This window comes from Balaenoptera physalus (assembly GCF_965194825.1).
Source record: "Balaenoptera physalus genome assembly, chromosome: 10".
Classification (NCBI taxonomy): Eukaryota; Metazoa; Chordata; class Mammalia; order Artiodactyla; family Balaenopteridae; genus Balaenoptera; species Balaenoptera physalus.
This window is the reverse complement of record NC_138889.1, coordinates 103,089,249-103,113,543: the sequence shown is the minus strand read 5'-3', so window position 1 is coordinate 103,113,543 and position 24,295 is coordinate 103,089,249. Positions and strand designations below refer to the sequence as shown.

At 46.9% G+C, this 24,295-nt stretch overlaps 1 protein-coding gene and 1 long non-coding RNA gene across 14 annotated transcripts in view; one reads left to right on the top strand and one right to left on the bottom strand.

The window, feature by feature from the left end:
- The window catches only part of STX3 (syntaxin 3), a 44,182-nt gene that overhangs the window by 2,822 nt on the left and 17,065 nt on the right, over positions 1-24,295 (bottom strand). For 3 of the 13 annotated variants that reach the window (XM_082476148.1, XM_082476149.1, XM_082476152.1), the window contains exons 3-9: positions 13,659-13,758; positions 12,993-13,067; positions 11,795-11,862; positions 8,474-8,582; positions 7,544-7,617; positions 7,280-7,414; positions 5,391-5,501 (exon numbers count right to left, since the gene is read on the bottom strand). In XM_082476148.1, coding sequence (XP_082332274.1) covers positions 5,391-5,501; positions 7,280-7,414; positions 7,544-7,617; positions 8,474-8,582; positions 11,795-11,862; positions 12,993-13,067; positions 13,659-13,758 — 672 coding nt within the window. Of the gene's footprint in view, positions 1-40; positions 370-1,702; positions 1,978-3,759; positions 3,874-5,158; positions 5,270-5,390; positions 5,502-7,279; positions 7,415-7,543; positions 7,618-8,473; positions 8,583-11,794; positions 11,863-12,992; positions 13,068-13,658; positions 13,759-24,295 lie in introns of those variants that run through there. The other 10 variants (XM_082476146.1, XM_082476147.1, XM_082476144.1 and 7 more) reach the window with 10 other exon arrangements.
- Positions 15,761-23,622, top strand: LOC309667607. Its single transcript, XR_014267838.1, has 2 exons — positions 15,761-20,497; positions 20,843-23,622. It is a non-coding gene; the product is annotated as an uncharacterized lncRNA (long non-coding RNA).

Here is a 24,295-nt window from a genome sequence, read left to right as displayed (position 1 = left end):
CAGTCACCAAGTGTTTTACAAGGACATCGAGCCAGAACTGTTTCACAATCAATATAAAGTCATTTATTTTTAAATTAGCAATAAAATAATCAAGTTTACATTTTTAAAAAAAGTACAAAGAAAGAACAAAAATCCCTTCACTTGTATTCCAAACTATAAGCCCCACGCCTCAATCTCAGGAGGGCAAAGATCTGTCTGTGATTGAAGCTTGTCTGCCCTGGTTGCAGAGCCAGGCCTGTTGGACATCATAGCCACAGGCAAGACGGCGTCCCCTGGGCTCCGTCCAAGTGCTGGGCAATGATGAGGAGTAATCATTCCTTTGCAAAGGAAGCCAGTGGACCAGGCCTGGGTCAGGGTGCTTGCCCTATCCTAGAAGGCATTAAAGTCAAAGCTGAAACATCAATCCGGGAGGCCGGCAGAGACCAGCAGGGGATCTAAGGGGCTCACACTGGCTCAGCACCGTCACTACACTTAGAAACGTCCTGGCTTTTGTTTGCTCCATGACAAGCGGGGGCGACAAAGAATCTATCAAGCTCGTGAATCTGGGAGCAGGAGGATCTGCTGAGTAGACCCTGGCCTCCCCGAGCTGACTCCGTCCTGGAGACGGGACATCCCGAAGGTCCCATGAATGATATCAAATTGCTGTGGGATGTTCTCAGGACAAGCCTAGCCCAGGCAGCAAGTGGGGAGACGTGTTGAGCTTGTCACACCTTCTGTCTGCTGAAAACCTAATGGCGGTCAAGTTAGTCCTCACCCCAACCATCTGTGATTCTCCGAGCGCTTGTGCAGAAAACAGCAGGTTTCCCGATGATGTGGGAAGGTCACATTTCTACTATGATTCATTTGCAGGTAAGCAAATGTCTCTTACCTAATTTTTAGCCTAGCTCAAGTTATTTTTTTGAGGTTACAATATCCTCATTTCCAGTTTCCTACTTCCTGAGAGACACATACATATATGTACATACATCTCACACACACGATTATAAAAATACACTTGGAACACATGAAATGGCTGAATACTCATATTCGCCCCGGCCTGAAACATTCCCAGAGCCTGAGACTCAAGCACCTCATCCCTGGCCTAATTTTAGTGCCGGGTTATTCTGGGCCTCAAGGCAATGGCTTCACAAAGCATCACTCTAACAGTAAACAGCCAGTTCCCAAGACTGAGACACGGAAACAGTTACTCCATACGCCCAGCCTTTACAGACGGTAACCTCAGACGACTGTCTCATGGCAGCGCCTCCTTGAGTCAACATGAGGGAGTACAACGTGGACAGAGATCGAGTTGGCCATCGAGCTGAACACACTTAGAGCTTAATTTGAGGCTGAATTTCAAACAAGAAGTCAGCTTCCAAGACCAGAACGACCTCTGCCAGTCCCTCCTGCTTTCAGGACAGGAACAACCAGCCGTGAGCACTGGGGTCCCGCCAGGGAGAAGACTCAGGTCCAAGCCTTACTGTTGCCGAACTTGGAAGAATCCCCTTGCTTTGTTAAAGATATCCCCCCCTGGCAAAAAAAAAAAAAAATACACTGCGATTCTGGGGAGAAGAACACTCCATGAGGTAGAAAATACAGCACCTTGGGGAGGTCTCAGGTAGGCTCTCCAAGGTGCGGGGCATAATTTGACACATCAGAGGGGAGAAGGAGAAGCCGGGGCAGTTCCTACAGTCCAGGAAAAGGTGCTTCAGAGTCAGTGGGGCAGGAGAAGGTTCTGAGGGCTTCATCAGTAGTTTAGATTCCTCCTGGGCTAGACTGTTTGCTGGGTCAGGTCCAAGGTTGGTTACAAGAAAACAAAGGAACAGGTCCCACTCTCTCTCAGGAAGGCCATTCACACTCCGTTCCCATCTGAAGACAAGGGTGGCCACACCAGGCTGGGGTGAAGTGGGCTCTACAAGAGGCAGGGGGAGGAGGAGCCGGTCAGCGGCCAGGGTGACGGCGAAGAGCAACAGTAAGACTCAGCCACAAGCCACACACCTAGAAGGTGGAGAGGAAAGGTCAGAACCAGCTGCAAAAAGAGAACAATGGAAGACTCAACACAAACCCAAGAAATCCAACAAGCACACCCATGACAGGGCCTGGAATTAAATACCCCACCGCACCAGAAACAAAAAAGCCGTTACAAGAGACAAAAAAATAGGAAAATCCCTGGGCCTTTTACAGCCCTTCCCAGGGGCTGTCGCGTTACCGTGGAAGGACTTATGGGAAGAGAGGCACCATCGCTGGTGGAAAACACCTGTTCTGTCTGTGGGGCTCCCATCAGCACCTTTCGAATACAAGTTTCAGAAGCTTGCTGGCACTAGAATCATCTTCTCCTTAGTCCCCCTATCCCCCACTCATCTTAGAAGGCAGAAAGGCACCGTGAAAAAGATGCAGAAAAGTTCAGGCGTCACACCTGCTCTGCCTTGCGAGCGGTGTAGGCTTTGGGCAAGTTCCTAATTTCACTGAGCTTCACAGAGCTTCCCCAATGAAGATGAGGTGATGATGTTATCCTAGAGCACAACTGGGGAGCATAAACATATTCAGAAAAATAATACTTAAGAAGTCACAGAAGTCTTCACGGTGCCAGTAACTAGATCATTCTTGTCATGCTGCTGCTGTACACATGAAACCCTGATTCAGTGGTCAGCTCTATTCTTTTTACCAGATTTTAAAGAAATTAATATCCTGAATTTTAAAGTTGCTATTGGGACTTCCCTGGTGATCCAGTGGTTAAGAATCCGCCTTCCAATGCAAGGGACGTGGGTTCAATCCCTGGTCAGGGAACTAAGATCCCACACGCCACGGGGCAACTAAGCCCGCACACTCTAGAGCCCACGCGCCGCAACTACTGAGCCCGCGCACCACAACTAGAGAGCCTGCACGCTGCAACTACTGAACCCACGCGCCACAATTAGAGAGCCCGTGCACAACTAGAGAGAGAAGCCCGTACGCCACAACGGAAGTTCCCACATGCCACAACGAAGATCCCACATGCCACAACTAAGACCTGACACAGCCAAATAAATAAATATTTTTTTAAAAAGTTGCTGTCCTCTAAGGTTCTCTAGACTTTGTAGATGATGATAAATGGCCACCTTGTTTTACAAAGAGAAGCTAGGTCCGCTATTAGCTGTGTGTTCCAACATGCCCGTTACCTAACTTCTCTAAGCCTGAGCATCTTCATCCGTAAAGTAGGGACGATAATAGCACCTGTCTCACGCGGGTGACGTGGGGACTCGGTGATGCATGTGTAAGGTGTTTAGTACACTGTCTGATACAACCCAGCCCTCAAAAATGTTAGCTACTCTTATCATTCGAGATCCAACCAGTCAACCACAAACAAAACCCTACAGACCCAAATCCCGATTCAAAGCTTCATTTACACTGAAAAGGATACGGAAGGCAAAGCCCAAGATACCTGAAAGCCAGTAAGAACTCACAAGACAAACCCCAGATCCCAGACATAGACTGCACCCAGCTGAGGAGGAGCAGGCTTGCTGGGGAAGGGGAGTGAAAATGAGGGGCGGTGTTGAAACAGGACAAAGAGCGGGGACAGAACCCACAGAATAGGAACAAACAGGAGACCCAACCCCTGTATGCAGCCAGGACCCGAGAACAGGAAGTTACATAGACGAAAGAACGCACAGGTACTGAAGTCTCAGAGCGCTCGGTGTGTCCAAGGACAACCACAGGGGGAAGAAGCAGAATTTTAAATCCCAGGCTCATTTCTCAAGAGGGAACCAATCCAGAGTCCCCGAGTACCTTCCATTTACTTACATTTCAGGGCAGCAGCCTTCCGGGCCGCCCTTACTTCAGCCCAACGGAAAGTCCAATAACCAACGCTAAAATGCCCAGCAACACAACCACTACCACAATGATAATTATCAATTTCTGGAGAGAGGGATAAGAGAAATAAAAACAAGTCATTATTACAAACAACCAGAAAGCCATAGTAAGTCATCCAAAACCCAACCCCTCTGCCTCTACATAGGAAGCATCTTATCAATCCAAATAAATGAAATAAAAAGCCAACATCTCTACATAAAGACACTCTATTAGGATATTTTGTTTCTTAAATTACTTGTGCACTAGCAATGCCAGCAGATGGGAATATGGAGTTTGCATCAGCTCTCAGCTCACACGGCGGCCTTCATGTGCACACAGATATAAGGGCAACCATAATGGGGTCTCCAAGCAGCAACAGGCCAAGATACAAGTGACTCATTTGTTCCTTTTCAAGGAGGAGTATAAAGACATTTTTGACATAGTCCTAATTACACACGTCTGTCCATCTCTCCCCCAAAGTACATTCCCACCTGTCAAACCCAGTACAGTGACTGGGGATCAGAAAGTATGGTTACGGTGCTGTTGCAAACCCGCCTGGATTCATCATGTAAAATAACTTCCCAGCTCCCTAGATACCTGCCCAAGCAATAGGTAAAGTTGGAAGAAAAAGAAAGAATTGAAGAACAAAAATATCAAGAGCCCAAGAGAAATAGAAAAGAGCAGGCTAAAAAGCAAAACCCACCAGAGCTAGCCGCCACCGTCACTAGGTAGAGAAGCTTACAAGTCCTCAGGCGACAGGGCCACCACAACTAGAGGTGGGGGGCGGGCCGTGGAGACAGGATGGAAACAGCTTGATTGAAAAGCTGAATTTGAATCCTGGTTCCTATGCTTCCTAGGTGGCCCGAAGCCAATTACTTAACCTCTGATTCTCAACTGTTTCATCTATAAAGGAGAAGTAATAGGTGCTCCCAAGATACAAGATAATGTTCACATAGCCATCAGCACACCACTGGGTTCATGGTAGAGAAAAAGAGACCAAGTGGGGCAGGGCTTGGGCTACCGGAGTGGAAGGCAATGAAAGGAAGGCTTCTGAACAGCAGAGGAGTCAAGTGTAACAGCTGAAGGGACCATGAGCTCTGGCCAGGGGCTTAGCAGCAGCACCTGGGCAACGATGCAGAGCTGCCTGCAAATGTGGGTTCTCGGGTAGAGGGCACGTGAGCCAGATCCATGCGAGGCACACCTGGGAAGGAAGGGCAGCTATGCTCTAGGGAAAGCTGAGGTAGGCTTTTGGACGAGGCCAAGACGGAGGGAAGGCACGGGCTCAAGGACACGGGTGGGGGCGACCAGAGAGAGGAGAAGCCGGTGGGTCCAGCTGGGACTAAGGGCTCACCCTCCGAGCTTCACTCTGATACTTGACAGCCTTTTTGGTATCTGCCACGGCCCGCTCCACGAAGCCCACTGACTGGTCCATGTTGTTCTCAATACGATCAATCATGGCTCCCTTTCCGCGGATGCAAGAGGTGGGTCCAGCAGAAAGAGGGACAGGGAGAGGGAGGAGAGAAAGAGCGAGAGACGGCGCGCACAGTGGACTCTCTTCTCCGAAGGCAGCAGGAGAGGCTCACCTTCCGGGCCTGACCCTGGTACTTCATGGCTCTTTTTGTCTCCTCCCGAGCCTTCTCCACATGGTCCACCGTGTGCATGACATTCAACTCTATGTTATCTAACATCTCACCCTGCAAAGGACAGACACTAGTCACACCCAGGAAATCCACCCCAGGACAGTCCTAGCTCACACGAGAAAGGGGTTCTCTTTCTTTTCAGCACCAAGAGGAGCATCTGGAAACTTTAACATGCAGCCTTCTGTGGGGCAAACTTGCACGACTTCCCCATGATTACCTGTGGTTCCCCAGGCCTTGGTGGCTGTCACTCATTCCAGAAACAATCACTCAGTTACTTCTCTGTGACAAGCACTGCACTGGGCACCTGGAGCACATTGTCTAGATGCCTGGAATATTCTGAAGGATCCCGCCACCTTTTTTTTTTTTTTTTTTAAGTATGTGAAGAGAGAAGCCAAGATATTGGGTTGGCCAAAAAGTTCGTTCGGGTTTTTCTATAACATCTCACAGAAAAACCCAAACGAACTTTTTGGCCAACCCAATACATCTATCTCATGTTTTTAGGGCATTGCCAGGATGCCGGCTTCTTCCTGGTCATTCAGACCTGAACCAAGTTCATTCGGCCTGAACTGAGTTCATTCACTACTATAGAATAGTGCCCAGCACACAGCAGGTGCTCAATAAGTAGCTGAGGTGGGAACAGTTGTTTTCTCTAAGGTACTCCCAGGTCCCGTAAGTGACAGACATTGGTTTTACCTGAGTTATCTGGTTAAGAGACAGCAGTCTCTTAATAAGATTCCTAACCTTTTCCCAGCTATTACTTCCTGACCAGAAGCTTGGTCTCTCCAATTGATTTCTGTGCATCTTAGGATGGGAATTCCCTTCACCCACCTAGACCTTCCTCAACCCAACCCATGGCGTTATGTCAGTCTCTACACAGAGAACAGAACTTACCATCACTTGAATCTCAAACCAGTTCCTCGGCAAGGCAGTGTGGGGAGAAAAAAGAAGAGTAGGGATGGAGGGGCAGGAGAAATGGTCTCAAAGGCCACAAGGGGGTGGGAGAAAGGCACCCGAGCCCAGAGCAGGGAACTGATGTCAAAACCAGCCAAGTGGTGCTCGGGCTTCAGTTAGGTTTCCTTCTACAAAGGAAGCAGTTTTCAATCCTCTCCAGGTGGCAGAGCCACTGGGAGTTCATGGTAATAGTGGCACCAAACCATGACACAGTGGCGAATTTAACTGCATCGTAAGAACCAGGAGACGTGTGACTATGTGACACTGAGACCATGTGCTGGGGACAGAGCCATCCATCCCTGAGCAGGCTTACCCAGGACAAAACAGACTGTCAAGCTAAGCACTGTGAGAGTTTCAAGTTTCTCTGTAAATATTACTTTGCTGTCCCCTCAATCCTTTTTTTGTCTGCTCTTGTTCCTTAGCAAAAACTGTCAACATTTTTGGAAAAACACACATACAGAAGAAAAAACAAAAATGGAAAAATACAAGAACCTCTGTTAAACCTAACTTTTCGCCTGAAACTGGGGAAAAGGCCCCATGTTTTCAATGTCACCAGTGAAATAGTTCCTATCAGGAGATTGTTTTAAGGCATCACCGTTAAGAACCCACATCTCTAATTTAAAACAGACAACGATCCTGAGGCTGGAGGGAACCAGGTACTTGACAGAGCACATCAAATCCCCTATTAATCAGAAATGACTTCCAGGCCAAAGTAACAGGCGTGAATGATGAGGCTGCGATTGCCCAACATGTCAGCATCTACTTCGCAAGTTCCCAATGATTCTCCCACCCCACCCGGCTTTCCAGGAGTCCCGTCTCGCCCTTCTCAGGAAGCCCGGGGCTTCCTCTCCTCCCTGCCCACGCGGCACCCCCTGTGCTACCTGGTTCTCCACCAGCACGGCGATGTCCATGAACATGTCGTGAAGCTCCTTGATGCTGCTCTCCAGCCTCACGATGTCCTTGTGCCGTCCCTCGATCTCACTGAGGGCTTGCTTGGAAATCTGAGAGTCGATGATCTAGGCCAGGCCGCACAGAGACCAACCATCGGCCATCACGCCCACCGCAGCCTCACCCACACCCTTCGGGGCTCCCGCCGCCCCGTCCTCCCTGCCTCTGCAGCCCAGCCCGCCCCCACCATCACTCACCCCCGAGGTGAAGATGGCAGGGTTCCCACTCTCCAGCATCTCCTCCAGTTCCTCATCTGTTGTCTTTCTGCCGGCTTTATAACAAAAGGAGGAGAGCATCAAATATTAAGATCAAAGCTCACCATTTCAGAACTTCCCTGAAAATGGGAATACAGCAAGTTCACTCTAAAGACCATGGCCTTACAAGCCTCCGGACTCGCCTTTCTCTGGATTTCTCCCCTAATCCAGTCCATCCTCAACATTCTCAGCAGTTACCTTCCTGAAGCCCATGTCTGATTACATTCCTTTCCAGCTCAGAATGTCTCCTGGCCCCCTTCACTCCACCACGGAGTCCAAGGTCCTCAGGACAAGGAGCCAGTTCCTGGGTGAGCCCTCCCTCCATCCGCCTTAACCTCACCCTGCTCCACCCAAATGCGCCCTGTTCCCAGGCCCTGGACGGCCTCTCCCTCCTGAACTCGCGTGCTTTGTTCTGCCTGCGCCCTTGTTCATTCGGTTCCTGCACTCAAAGCACTTTCCGCCCTGTGGGGCCCTGCAGTCCGGTTTCTGATTCCTGAAGGGCGTGGCTCTAGTAACTTCTTTATTCCTCATGGCAACTAGCACCGTTCTCTGCTGTCAGACAGGCAGCAAAAGATGTCACGAGCCCCACGGAGTGCAGCTGTGTAGCAAGTGCTTCCTTCCATGGATGCAGAAACGCTGGCTCCCACGGCAATCAAACGACTCGGGCCTGGTAACTCCGAGCCATCTTTCAGCCTAAGACGCAACGTCCAGGATGCACCAGTGCCGTGAGGCCTGTCCTCAGCTTGGGCACGAAAGAGAAGGCAGAAGCCACCGGCGGGGCTCCTGCTCCCTCTCCCCGGACCTCACGACTGGGGACGGACAAGCACGTGGCAGGAAGGGTGAAGGGGCACAGGCCAAACTTCAAACACGCACTGATCTCGAGCTGCCGCTGGATTCGCCCTTTGCTGCGTTCACGGAAGTCCACCTGAGCCTCGTTGTATTTGGTCATCACCTCCACAAACTTCCGGGAGAGGACGGAGTGCTGCGGGAGCAAGGTCAAATGCTGTGAGCCCCCAGGAGGCGAGGGGAGGGAGGGGAAGGTCCACAACTCTCACAGAACCCCAGCCCCGACGCAGCCTCATCTACAGCAGCACTGGTCCTGGAACCAGAAGCCCAGGGACAACTCGTGGTGGGAACGTAAACGGGTGCAGTCACTGGAAAACAGTATGGAGGTCTCTCAAAAAACTAAAAACAGAACTACCATATGACCCAACAATTCCACTCCTGGGTATATATCAAAAAAACCCCAAAACATTAATTTGCAAAGATACATGCACCCCAATGTTCATAGCAGCATTATTTACAATTGCCAAGCAACCTAAGTGTCCAGCAACAGATGAATGGATAAAGAAGATGTGGTACAGATATCTACAATGGAATACTACTCAGACATAAAAAAAAAAAGAATGAAATTTTGCCATTTGCAGCAACATGGATGGACTTGGGAGGCATAAGTGAAATAAGACAGAAAGACAAATACTGTATGATATCACTTATATGTGGAATCTAAAAAATACAGCAAACTAGTGAATTTAACAGAAAAGCAGCAGACTCACAGATAAGGAGAACAAACTAGTGGTTACCAGTGGGGGCGGGGAGGGCAATATAGGGGTGAGGGAGTGAGAGGTACAAACTATTGGGTGTAAGACAGGCTCAAGCATGTACTGTACAACACGGGGAATACAGCCAACATTTGGTCATAACTGTAAATGGAAAGTAACCTTTCAAAATGGTATGAAAGCGAAAACAGAACAAAACAAAAAACAAAGACCAGGTACAAGACTCAGTTTTTTGGTTTCCTAACTTTACACCGTTGGAAAAGTTGGCTGACCTTTCCAAAGCATGTTTTCAGTATCTATTAACCTGTCTTGCTGAACTCCTATAGTAATTGTGAGGCCAAAGGAGACACCCTGTGAATCTCAGAGGCCCTGCTTTCTAAAGCTGCCGGACTCCCTCCTACATCCAAAGATCCTTGGGTTGTTACTCAAACTGACCTCCCCAACTTTTCTTGCTTCTAACTCAGTGCCTTCAGTCAATGGCCCTGGTGCCTAAACTCAAATCTTTATCATTTTTTTTCCTTACCCACCTCTCAGCATCAAGCCCTACTGGTTTTTCCTTTGCAAAATCACCAATATCTATGCTTTTTTCAGACCAACTACCACCAGGCAAATTCAGACCAAAATCATTGCAAAACCCAACTAGAGACCCACCTGCCTCTTGCCTCTTTCCCACTCTGATCCAGTTTTCAAATGGTTCCCATATTATCCTCCTAACAAACTGCAACCCAAAGTAAATGCATACAGGCTACTCAGTCAGATCCAAACTCCCTGGACTGTAGCCAAAGGCCTCTGGAATATGGTGCTATGTTCTCTACCAAAAACTCAACGTCCACTATCCCATGACAAACTTTTTTCTCTAGACAGGCTGCTCTCTTCACGTCTGCCCCTCACACCCACCCCCAACCCCACTGCTACCAACCCGCCCAGGCACCCACACACACCACTCCTACCCCCATGCCTCTAAGGAGAACCTCTCCCCAAGCCTATCCATGTTGGCATCTTGCCCACCAAGGCCCAGCCTCCTCTGGCCACCCCAGTTTTTCCCGAGATCGTCTGATGCTGGGAGCACATGCATTTGATCCCGTCTTCGTACACGTTCTCCTGCGGGTCTTATGTCATAGTTTCCTTGTGCTACTTGAACATCGTGCCAGTTCAAGGACAAGGATCATATCTTTGATGACCACCAAACAGCCTGACTCCAAACTGGACAACTAATGACCAACAGTCTTCAGAGAGGATTCAGTTTCCTCACCTGTAAACCAAGGAGGCTCACTAAACCCTCAGCAGTGCTCTGGGAGCCTCAGGCACCTCCTTAGAGGACAGTGTGAGAGGGGCCACCAGCTGGACTCGGCCCTGTCCCCCACTTCAACCTGGGCAGCTCCCCTCCACCAGTTCTTCAAATTGAGTTCCAAATAGTGGTTGTTGGTTGTTTTTTGTTTTAAAGGCTCCACAGCTAGAAAAGGGAACCCTCCTACACTGTTGGTGGGAATGTAAATTGGTGCAGCCACTATGGAGAATAGTATGAAGGTTCCTTAAAAAACTAAAAATAGGGTTACCATATGATCCAGCAATCCCACTCCCCATCATATATCTGGAAAAGACAAAAACTCTAATTCGAAAAGATACATGCACCCCAACATGCATAGCAGCACTATTTACAATAGCCCAAGACATGGAAGCAACCTAAGTGTCCATCAACAGAGGAATTGATAAAGAAGATGTGGTACATATATACAATGGAATACTACTCAGCCATAAAAAGGAATGAAATAATGCCATTTGCAGCAACATGGATAGACCTAGAGATTATCATACTAAGTGAAGTAAGTCAGACAGAGAAAGACAAACATATCACTTACATGTGGAATCTAAAAAATAATACAAATGAATTTATTTACACAACAGAAGCACAGACATGACTCACAGACACAGAAAACAAACTTATGGTTACCAAAGGGGGAAGGGAGGGGAATAAATGAGGAATATGGGATTAACAGATACACACTACTATATATAAAATAGATAAACAACAAGGATTTACTGTATAGCACAGGGAACTATATTCGATATCTTATAATAACCTATAATGCAAAAGAATCTGAAAAAGAAGCATACATATATATATATATATATATATATATATATATATATGCAAAACCAAATCACTTTGCTGTACACCTAAAACCAACACAGTATTGTAAATCAACTATACTTCAATAAAAACTTTAAAAAGGGACTTCCCTGGTGGCGCAGTGGTTAAGAATCCACCTGCCAGTACAGGGGACACGGGTTCAAGCCCTGGTCCAGGAAGATCCCACATGCCACGGAGCAACTAAGCCAGTGCGCCACAACTACTGAGCCTGCGTGCCACAACTACTGAAGCCTGCATGCCTACAGCCCGTGCTCCACAACAAGAGAAGCCACTGCAATGAGAAGCCTGTGCACCGCAACGAAGAGTAGCCCCACTCGCCGCAACTAGAGAAAGACTGCACGCAGCAACGAAGACCCAACGCAGCCAAAAATAAATACATTTATTTAAAAAAAATTTTTTTTTAAATTAAAAAGACTCCACAGCTAAGAAAAAAAAAAATTAAAAGATTGGACTAGATGGTTGTTAGACCAGGGAAAATCTCACCTGGGATTTCCGAATCCGAAGGTCTGCTGACGACCGGACCTCGTCTTCTTCAATATGCCTCTCCATGCCTGGATAGGAGAGGAGGTTATTCTAGCAACGCATCTGCTGCTCTCCTCCAAGAAACACACTGTGCAGTGCGGCCTCCTCTCTCTTTCTCTCACACCCGGCCCAGGAGACGTAACAGCAGGCAGGCCCAGCCTCAAAAGGTCAGCTCACACCTGAGCCACGGGACACGCGTTCCACGACCTTTACTACTGCCGGGTCTTCTTCCTTGGATACCTCTCAGCACAGTGGTTAACAGCATGAGTCTCTGTCACTAAGAGACTCGGACTCAAATCCTTGCCACTGAGTAGCCACGTAACTTTGGAAAAGCCACTTAACCTCTCTTAGTGTTCCTGTTCTCTCGTCTGTAAAATGGAATAAACAGCAGTGCCTCCCTAGCAACACCAACGTGAAAATTAAATGAGAATGCACACAGAGGGCTTGGCACACGATCACGGCTATGACTGGAAGCTGCCACTAACGACTTCCACCTCCACCCGCATGAAAACAGGCAGCACAGTCTGTTTGGGGGGAAGAAATGATAAATTAGGCTGAGCAATGCTGCTTTCACTATCAGACCAACAGCATGCACTTGTCACCAAATACAGTGGGGCAAGAATGCAGATGATAGCCATGGAACTAAGGAACCTTCTGGGCCCCCAGAGGAACTGAATCTACGACAGTGGCTTCACTGAACAATGCCCTAAATTGAGGGGTGGGCATGGGGGTGATGGGAGGGTGATACCTGGCCCCCAAGAAATGTCTCTAGACTCTGTAATGCATCTGGCATCCATACATCACTAACATCACTGTTCAAATGTACATAGGTGCTGGGGAAGGAAATGGGACCAGGAAGAGAAAAGTCGAGGGACTAAGCTAAAGGACCAAGTCACACGAATATCCAATAGCTGAAAGCACACTTTCATTCCCATCTCCGAACTTCAATTCTGGACTCTCTCAACCACAGTCATGACTCAAGAGCAGGTAAACTGTGTGGGGCTATAATAGGTCATTCCAGGGACAGTGCCCAGACCACAAGCAAAGACGGCAAGGGTGGTGTCACTCCCATCAGGAAGAGTTTCGGTCCAGAAGAGTTGGACCCCGGATGCGAGACGGATGGTGGGAGTGCTGCCTGCTCCCTTTGTCCCTTTCTTACTCTTCAGTTTGTTCCGGACATTGTTGGCCCTTTTCTTGATCTCAGTCGTGAGCTGCTCCAGGTCATCCTTGGTTTCTGGGTAAACAAATGCAGGTAGAGTCAGTTAGAAAAGACTGAAAGCTTAGTCAGCTACAACAATCAACAGAGGAGATGGGGAACTTTCTCAGGTGCCCACTGCCCAGAGCAGTATGTATCCTGGTGGGCTCTCAAGACATCTGTCCTTAGAATCACAGAGAGCTTATTTTTAAAAGGCATTTTTTCCTGGCATCCTACCCCAGAACTACAGAATACAAACACCTCATGGAAAAATAGGGGGGTACTGGGGAAGCATTTAAGGCAGAGGAAATAGCACAGGGGCAGTGGTGGGTGGGACAGAGATGAGGTATGTCAGCAGCTGTAAGAGCCACTGCCAGTTATGAGAGGGACTAGCTAGGAAGGAGAGGAAAGTTTGGCTAAATGTGTTAAGTAGGACCATGAAGAGAAGAGGTAACAGAAGCAGAGCAGTGAGCCAGGAGAGGGTAGAGGAGAATGGGAGATGACATGGCACATATGTTAGTGTAAGGTAATACACCCCCTCCCCTGCTGCTCACAGAGGGAGGAAACCAAGGCCCAGCCCCAATGGCCAAGGGTCACTGTTGGGTGATTCAGCCCTGAGTCAGCACTCACTTGGCTCTGGAATGGGCGCAGACAGGATGATACTGTAGAGCTTCTTAGCTTCCTCCACGTGCTCTGAGATCTTGTCAATGTTGAATCGAGTTTCCTCGATCTATAATTAGAAAGATGATAGCCTTTGTCATCAAGAGGAAGAATACAGCCATGACTGAGATGAAAACAGAGCTCCCTACCCAGAAGGTGGAAGAAGATGGTGACAGGAAAAGTCTTCTGAGGACCAGTGAGCCCAGTGAGTCCCCTTTCCATAGTCAGAGAAACGAACGTCAACAGAGCAGTCACTGAAGACCCGTCCTCATGGCTCCCTGAGAGGAATACGTTTACTCACCTTGGATGGGAAGATCCCAGCCAGAGTCGAGAAGAGCCAGGACAACTCATGAGGAATAATCAGAGGGAAGCGTCAGGAAACCTTACCAGGCAGACCCTCGGCTCCTCCAAAAGTGCAACAGCAGAAAGTGAGGACAGGAGAGAGGGAAAAAGGAAAGAAAAAAAGTGAAAGGGAGAGAACAAACCTGGAGAGTGAGAAACACAGAGAGAAGAATGAGAGGAAGAGAAAGACAGAAACAGAGATGAAGAAAAGAGAAAGAGAGAGAGAGACGAAGCAATGACCGTCTCAGGAGATGCTGAGCTTCTCTTGGACACGTGTTCTGGGGAAATGCCTCTTACTAGCTGATCGCCTTAGACAATCAAGACACAGGAGTTCAAGCTGTGGACCATTTCTGAGGTTCCTAACTGTACAAGGTGTGTATCAGAAAGTACTTCTAGCCGCGCCTCATTCCCAGATGGAACACCGTCCCAGCACGCTGCTGCCTGAGCATTAAGTTCAGCCTTGGCTCCCTCTTCAAAGGCACCGGCTGTCCTGGCACCACGGCCTCTGCTGCGGTGCCAGTGCATATGCAGGGAGCAGCACATGCCAAAGAGACCTTAAAACCCGCCACATCTACCTGCCTCACTTCCACAATGAGGGGCACGTCAACACGGCCACAGTCAACAAACAGAAACCTTGTAAAATGCCAAAGAGTAGGATCTTAACGCCTGAGATACAACGAAAATACAACTCAATATGCAGCTTCCGGCAGCCCTTTCTTCCGGTGAATAATTCACTTAAAAAAAAAAAAAGACATCCTGATCTCAGCTCTCCAAATTACAAAGAAATAAAACTTGAGTTCTCTACCCCTCAAATTAGTATTTTTGACAGTGGAGTGGGGATTTGACCCTCTACAAATATGGGTTGGCCAAAAAGTTCCTTTGGGTGTTTCCCATAAGATGTTACAGAAAACTCGAACGAACTTTTTGGCCAACCCAATATATTGGCTTTGATGCACCATAGTTTGAGAATAGAATTACTTGCTTAAAGATACAGAATAAAAAAAAAAAAAAAAAAAAAAAAACCAAAAAAAAAGATACAGAATAAATTTTCAGTCTAATAATATCATCAGAGTGTAAATACAAATACAAGTAGCTACCCAAACATTTGTGAAGTATTTTCACAGCTGGCAAAACAACCCATAGCACTGCATTCAGACCATTACTGAAATGAGGAAACTAAGGGTTAAAGAGGTCATAGGTCACAGGGTTGGTGGTAGGGACAGCACTCAAATACTGCTCTCCAGAGTCCGACTGGGGTGCTTTTTCCAGTAGAGCTAAGACGACAATGTTTTTGGCTTCTTCATACTGCTTCCCTTTTAGCAGCATCCCAAGCTACCCAATTATCAAAAAGGCCTATGTTATCACCTGTGAACGCCGCTGGCTCTAGGCGTGTAACCACCTCAGACTCAGGCCCTCGGGGGACCCAGAAATTGCCACCTTACCCTTCCCTCTCTCTTCATCTCTCCCATCAAACACTGACTCCTCTTCCAACTCCTAAAGTGTCAGTGCATCACACCATGTTTCCACGTCCATCACGTGACTGTCTTGCCAGAGCACTTACATTGTATAAACAGGACTGAAAAAAGACTTTCTAGAATAACATGTCCTCGCCATTTTAAAATGAATTTTAACAACGGAACTAATCACCCTATTTTAAGAAGCCAGAGGCCTAAGGTTTTGCATGTTCAACGGATTGGATGTCTTAGAAAATAGCTCCTGGAATATTATTTGGCCCGACAGACAGGAGCACTGGGCCTCGGGCTCCGTCCTCAACCTGCCCGCAGAACTTTCCAGGTCAGGGGCCTCCACCCCCACCTGCACTCATCCTCCACCCATGGCGGCTGCTCTCTTCCCTCTGTCCTCAACACCCTCACCATTTGGAGGTATTGCAGGCACTCTGATTTAGTAATCTAGTAATTGAGTCAGCTCACCAAATAACCTCAGAATCCCTTCAGGACTTCAGGATGGGCAACTGGCCGATCACAGAGCTTTTTTTTTTTTTTTAAACTTTGTGTCTCTGTTTTTTCTTGGAAGTGTTAGTTTTTCTCGAAGGTGACTTTCTGAGTATTTCATGGTAGCAGGTATATATGCAATTAATTTCCTTTTGTGCATTTGCCAGACAACCAAAGATCGGGGCAGGGGGACAGGGCTAGCGGGAAATCTGCCAGTGCTGAAACTAAAAGTTCAAGTGCTATTTGTCTGTGTGTCTGTTTGGGGTTGTTTTAAATAGACTGACATTACCCTGCACAATAATATATTTAAGAACTAAACCCGATTTAACATACACCTGTCCCAGAAACAAGGCCCTTCACTGGATGTCTGTGAAGTCACCATCACTATCTCCTTTTTATGCACAAGAGCACTGCGGCTCAAAGAAATTGAGGAAGTCAATCAAGGCCATAACTGCAGAAAGAGGCAAAACCGAGGTTTGAACCAAGGCAACTGTTAAATCCAAACCCTGTCTCCTGAACCAGGTGAAGGTGCAAGAATCACCTACAGGAAGCTCTCTATCTTCTCTCCCAGGTCCGTGTGTATTCAGCCTGTGTCAGGTGAATGTGTGTGATCCACTCACCAGTTCTGTGAGATTGGCTCAGTTACCTTTGACTCACATCATGTGCCTTATTTCTTTGTTCTCCAACCAAGGCTCCCTGTAGAGAGCTTTTTACACAAGGAATGCTCAAGCAACGTTGCTGACTGAGGGAACCAATTTGCAAGTTTGTTTTTTTTTTAATTGCCATGTTAAATTTGCAGCTAATACATCCCCAATGCCCACTTATTGTTTGTTACTTTTTAAAATGTAATTTTCAATGATTTGTCAGTAATGGGGCAATCTAGATAGCACAGTTTAAGAAAATAAGTTAGAATCATATCAGGTTCACATTCTGGCTCCACCCCTTAGCAGTTTTTTGACCTTGAACAAGCCACTTACCCTCTCTGAGCCCCAGTTCTCTCATCTGTGAAATGAGGATTATCATATTTCCCACTTCCTAGAGTTTGTGTGGGCATTAAATGAGATAAGATATGTCAAAGGCATAACACAAAGTACATGCTCAATAAACGTCAGATGGTGATAAAGACAAAAATAGCCAGCAACTACTACACATTTATTGTGTGCCAGGTACTACGCTGAGCCTTTACAAGCAATGTCTCACTTAATCCTCACAGCAATGCTAATGTTAACAAAATGTTCTGTGATGTCAGTAGCCACCCAAGGAAATCCAGTAAGGACAGCAAGTCAACCAACCACTCTTCACATTGGGTGTCTGCCTCATGGAACCAACTATAATTACCACAGTATATAGGCTGCCCTCTGTATCCTCAACTTCTGCATCCATGGATTCAACCAACCCCAGATCGAAAATACTCAGGGGAAAAAAAAAAATTCCAGAAAGTTCGAAAAAGCAAAACTCAAATTTACCACACTAGCAACTATTTAACATAGCATTTACATTGTATTTATAACTATTTACATAGCACTTACATTGTATTAGGTATCATAAGTAATCTAGAGATGATTTAAAGTATACAGGTGTGTGTAGATGATATGCAAATACTATGCCATTTTATATGACACTTGAGCATCCACAGACTTGGTATCCACGGGGGTCCTGGAACCAACTCCCCCCACCCCCGCAGATACCGAGGAAGGACTGTACTAATCGCCATCATCTAACTAAAAGGAGGGAGTTATTTTCAAGGCATGGATGGCCTCTTCCCTCTGGACCTAATTAGCCAGTGGAATCTAATCCAATGTAATGTAATGTAATCTAATCTAATCTAAAAGCAGAGAAAGTACTACTTTGGAGACTGGCAGATGCCATGGGGTAAGGTATAAGGCTTTGTCTCTTCTACCTAAAATGTCTCTGCCTCCCCTAAATTCCCATGTGCCTTGTACCTCTAAGTTAGGCATTAAATCTTACGTATTTATTTATTGAAAACTTATTATATGTCACCTTTTTAAGGTGACAAAAGTAATGGGGTTGTAAGGGTCAAATAAATGATTCCTGCTCTGCACAATTCATATACCTTTACTTTTCTCCAAAAATAGCAAAATCCAAAACAGTCCTTGTATTAGAAGTTCTCGGTGAAGTCCTCTTTGTTTGCTTCTTTGCTTTGGAACACAAACACTGACAAGAAGGGACAGAGAAAGGTCTCAGTCAGCCAAGCAACAGAAGTCAAGTCCCTCAAGGGGTTTTATCAAGACTGAGAGTAGTATTTCAACTCTCCTTTTACGAATGAAAAGGAACATATGATCTCAGAGTTATACTGACCAGTGAAAGGTAGTAGTCTTGGACAATCACCTCAAATCAATTAAGTGTATCTGGGCTTTGCATCACTCAAAATAGGGTCAGGAAAATAAAAACCTATCTAGTTATTTTAACCGAAGTAATTGGGTAGTTGGGTAGCTTTCCTCCCGCATAAAAGGACTTCTGAGCTTTTCTAGCTGCCTGCTAGAAAATACAGGGAATTCTTGACACAGAGATGCAAGAGCTGAGAAGCCAAACAGAGGATGGTGAGGCACTCTGGCAATGAGCAACAGCAGGTTGGAGGGGTGACAAGGAAGGCAGGGTCACCAGGGCCCCTCTGATGGCAGCCAGACGGTGGTGGAGTCAACCGGCAGAACAGGACCACGGAGGCAGGGTCTATGGAGTGAAAGCTGAGGCCGTGGAGGAGACACGTCTGGGAGGAAAACCACAGCTTCATCCCACGACCTTGACTCTTCTGCGGTGCCTCCCCTGGGTCAAACACACCAAAAGCCAGTTGGCAAGGGAACCTGGGCAACGAGTACCTTGCAATACAGAGCAGAGTACAGGGAGGGCGGGGAATGGACCTGAGAGTAAACAGGCAGATGACCAGCAAGGGCTTCCTGCCTGCCTATGGAAAGAGCCCAGAAATGCAGAACCTACTAGCTCACCTAGTCATCCAAAGATGCTACTTCATGAACGAGTTGGGGGCTTCCCTGGTGGCGCAGTGGTTAGGAATCTGCCTGCCAATGCAGGGGACACGGGTTTGAGCCCTGGTCTGGGAAGATCCCACATGCCGCGGAGCAACTAGGCCCGTGAGCCACAATTACTGAGCCTGCGCGTCTGGAGCCTGTGCTCCGCAACAAGAGAGGCCGCGATAGTGAGAGGCCCGCGCACCGCTATGAAGAGTGGCCCCCGCTTGCCGCAACTAGAGAAAGCCCTCACACAGAAACAAAGACCCAACACAGCCAAAAATAAATAAATAAATAAATAAATAAAATGTAAAAAAAAAAAAAATCCTTCCTTCTCCCCATCTTTGGCTTGGTTGTGTCTTTAAAAAAAAAAAAAAAAAGAACGAGTTGGAGAGTATTTAACCTGCTAGATTCAACTTAATGCCTAGATTTCCAAGTTACATCCACTTTGAGGATCTTCGTTTTAACAAAAATCACAAGACTGCTCACCTCTCAGTTCCGCTAACCAGCCACGGCTCCACCCGTCTTGTTCCCCTCAGACGCCTGGATCTCCATCACTATCAAGCACATGGTGTCCCTCAGTAGAAGCTTGTTCAATGGATAGACAAATGAATACAAGGAACTCCAGGGGTAAGCTTGCTTCATACACCACTGCCAAATTGCCTCATATACCTTTTTTAAGCACATCCAAGAAAGAAAACTTTATAATAGCATTTTCTGAAATCATTCATTCATCTTGCTAACCGAAGTTACATGTCAGAAGGGGTTCTATGAAAAAAATAAGTGTTGAGATAGGTAAGGCAACCAGGTTTCTTTATTATAGGATTTCTTAGAATCTTTAATAAGTTCATGTGCATTTGCAATCTCCATGGGAGGAAAAGAGTATGAAGTGTTTCTCCAACATGTTTGATCACAGAAGTCTTTCTGCATCTCATACTGCCATCCAAATAGCCATCCCCACCCGCCCCTGCCCTTTCTTGTTAACAGAACTCTGATTTGGTTTGGGCAGCCACGTTGCCAGCCCCAGAGGATGCATCATGATCGGTTCTATGGCAATCCTGACAACCCTGCCCCTTTGCTAAGTTCTCACTTTCCTGGTCTCCATTCTAGAAAAGAGTGGCCATGACCATGTGATCCACTGCCGGCCAAAGAGTCACAGGGGAAGTCAGTGTGGAGGACTTGGGGAGTTTTCCTCCCTGATCAAAGGATTTCTGAACTTGTCTAGCTGCCTGCTCTCTCACTGCCTGTGATGCTGGTGTAGGGTGATGGCATATGGAGCTGTGACTCTGGCGGTTTTAAAACATGGCACAAATTCTTCAATCTCCTCATTGAGAGGTGGTATCTATGTACTGCTCTCTTGAATCTGGCGGGCTTGTGACTGCTTCGACAACAGAGTACGATACAAGTGATGGGCTGTACGACTTCCACAGCTACAATGCTTGTCTTGGAGCCCTAAGCCTCCTCTACCAAACCGATGACCCTGAGTTGGTCGTGCTGAGGAGCCCATGCCCCAGAAGGAGGTCAAGTACAGGTGCTCCTTTTTTTTTTTTTTTTTTTTTTTAGAGAAAGGTAATTTTAAATTTATTTATTTATTTATTTATTTATTTTTGGCTGTGTTGGGTCTTCGTTTCTGTGCTAGGGCTTTCTCTAGTTGTGGCAAGCGGGGCCCACTCTTCATCGCGGTGCGCGGGCCTCTCACTGTCGCGGCCTCTCTTGTTGCGGAGCACAGGCTCCAGACGCAAAGGGTCAGTAGTTGTGGCTCATGGGCCCAGTTGCTCCGCGGCATGTGGGATCTTCCCAGACCAGGGCTCGAACCCGTGTCCCCTGCATTGGCAGGCAGATTCTCAACCACTGCGCCACCAGGGAAGCCCCACAGGTGCTCCTTTGAGTCACCCTAGGTCAGGCACCAGATGCTTGAATTAAGAAGTCTCTGAGATTCCAGGGACTTCTCTGGCGGTCCAGTGGCTAAGACCCTGTGCTCCCAGTGCAGGGGGCCCGGGTGCGATCCCTGGTCAGGGAACTAGATCCCACATGCCACAACTAAGAGTTGGCATGCTGCAACTAAGAGTCTGCAACCTGCAACTAAAACATCCCACGTGCTGCAACTAAGACCCAGCACAGCCAAATAAATAAATAGATAAACAAATATTTAAAAAAAAAAAACAAAAAAGAAGTCTCTGAGATTCCAGACTCTGGCTATTCAAGGCCCCAGAAACTGTGCAGCAAAAATAACCCACCTCCGGGAGCTCCCTGGTGGTCTAGTGGTTAAGATTCGGCACTTTCACTGCTGGGGCCCGTGTTCAATCTCTGGATGGGGAACTGAGAGACCCCACAAGTCACGAGGGCACAGCCCCCGCCCCTCCCCCAAAATAAACCACCTTCACTGGGCCCTGTCTGAATTCCTAATCCACAGAATCCATCAGTATTACAAAGTGGTTGCTTTACCCCACTAACTGGTAGGGTGATTTGTTACATAGCAGGCAGACTCCATCTCTCAATCCCAATCCTGCCCTCTCAGGCACGTTCTGTTTCCTCTAAAGCTCTGCACTCTCTGCCGACTGAACAAAGAGACCAAGGAAAATACAGACAACTGCAAATTAGACAAAAAATCTAAGGTTTATCATTTACTAGACCCTGGCTTTTTAACAGCCAAGGAGGCCTAAACACCCAAGGGTCAACTCTTTTCTATAATAACTGGGAGGCTGGAGAAACCATTTGAGTTGTACAGGGCAAAGCACATTTTGAAAACATCCTGATCTTGTGACTTCATCTGTACCTTGCAAATGCCTCTCTGACCAAGCTGTGATTCACACCATCAGTCCTCAGCAAATAACCAGGGGTGACCTACTTGCTGAAAGCAGTCCAAAAGGTACCTTTTATCACAAGAGTGCATTCCCAAGAAATCTACACAGCTATCAGTGTATCCTGCAGGATGCACTGGGTGTATTCCTTAGACAAACAGAGAGGGAAACCTTTTCATTTCCCCAAATCCCTATTATCCGGAATGCACTTTAACCCACCTTCAAGGATATTTCCAGACCACATTCTCTAAAGTAAACTTTGCGGTCTATTTATTCACAAATACACTGGGGAACAGAATGGTGATGAGAACTAAAATTTACTGAAGACACACTTACTGTAGGTCAGGCACTGTGCGGGTACATCCGTATACTTTCTCATTTTATGTTTATAACAACGAGCAGGTAATGCCGCTAGGCCTGTTTTAGAGGAAACTGGGGTTTAGAGCAGTTAAACAACTTTTCCAAAGCTATACCACTGTAATGGGCAGAGCTGAGATTTAGACCAGGATCCGTGGGGCGCCAGAGCCTGCACAATCTCTTCCCATGATGGGCTCCCTCCTGCCTCTGCCCCACTCCAATACTGATCCTCTCTGTGCTCTATCTACACGAGTACAGAGGAAAGTAACATTTACCTAAGCCCCCTCTAAGCACGTTCCGAGTGCTGGCTCCTTTCATCCCCAACAAATCTGTCTGGTGAATATTTTTCTCCCCATTTCACAGCTAAACCCACAGAGACTTAGAGAAGTTAAGGCATGTGCCCAAGATCACACAGTTAGTGGCAGGTAGGGAATTATGTCCAAAAAAATAATGCTGTTTCCACCCCACCATGCTGTCCCCTTCTCCACCCTAAATATGATAGGTCTTTTTTTTTTTCCTAAATGATAGAAAAGCATTTAACTAAGAGAAAGCAATAAGAAAAGCAGCAGCCCTCGAGACCTTGTTAAGTCCCCCAAAATAACTACCATCCGTCTGGTGCTGTTCTGTTCAGATGATGCTTCCCAGATGTACAATCTTCATGTGATCTCATGTGATCCTCACAACAGCCTTGAAAGGTAAGTACTGCCATTCCCAGTTTCCAGAGCAGGAATCAAAACCCAGCTGGGTTAAGGAACCTGACCAAGGTCAACTGCTATTAAAGGCCTGAGGGATAGACTCAGACCAGGTCTTGGAGGCCAAGGCCCACCATCTTCCCACCTCACAAGGAGCACTGCCTCTCGGGGCCCCTCTTACGGGTTAAGAAAAGAGGTAGGACACCGTTAATGGAGAAGAATCCTTATCCTAGGAAAGAAGTTAATGTAACTGGTTCTCTAAGGCAAGTTCAGAGGGATGAGCTGCAATGATGTCATGCATCTCCTCAAGTCCACCCCCAGCACTGAACAGAAAGACCCTTTCCTTCCACAGTCCACACCTAGAACAATACTGGACTCACAAAACTCAAGCATTGTTTGATCTCACTATGACTCCTCCACCAAAGGGATGGACCCACCCACGGAGAGGGTGGGGATCTGAGCAGTATTCACAGCCAACTTCCCAATCAGGTCAGCACACACTCAGGTTCGCTCTGAAACCCGCTTGTGACTCTCACAGATGAACTGGCATAAGCCATCAAGTCCCGCTCCACTCCCCTTAGAAAACAACTAGAGGGTGGCTTTTCCACACTCACAATCCAGATGACCGGAAGCACGCACATCTCCCCTGCAAAAACAATACGACGCCTTTTTATATACGCAATAAAAAGCCTAAATAAAGAAACCATAACATGGTGGCAGAAACTTCAGTGCCGGAACTTCTTGTGGTTTGGTTTGGTTTTATTGAAACACATGTACGTCAGTTGCTACGCGGAATGTTTTAGAAACACTAACCCATTTAATCCTCCTAATAGCCCTATGGGGAATTACATTATCGATCCCAAGGTACAGATAAGGAAACCAAGCCTGTTAAGGAAACGTTCACAAGATCAACAGCTGTCAGAAGCAGGGCTGAGATTTGAACCCAAATTTCCCTGGCTTCAAAGGCTGTGTTTCTGTCCATGATACACAACGCCCCCCAACCCCCCACCCAAGCTTCCCATCACTCACTGTCTACCACAGCACCTTCCAACAGGACCCTCTACATCAAAGACTATGTGAATCTGTACACACGGGACACCCATGTTTGCCTCTGCTGAATTTCGAAAAAAATAAACTGGTGGTTTCTTGGTTTCTCAGTTATCACCAGAAAAGTCAAAGGGATTGAATTTTTGGAAACAACAATTCTGATCTACCCAAATCACAGGCCTAAAAATGCAATGAAATGCGATTTTTTTTTTTTTTTTTTACACACTTGTGGCTGGGCCCCCAGGGTCGGTTCTGTATTTAAAATATGTAATTCAGGCAAGAAAGGATATCATTAAAATGTTGTCATGTAGCATAAGACTTTAAAAGCATCTCTTTAATATATATAATTTACCTTCTCCTGACTTTCTCAGTAAGATTAAAAATCCTTCCAAGTACTGAAGAAACTCTCCTTGTAACTTCTTGGTGTGTCCA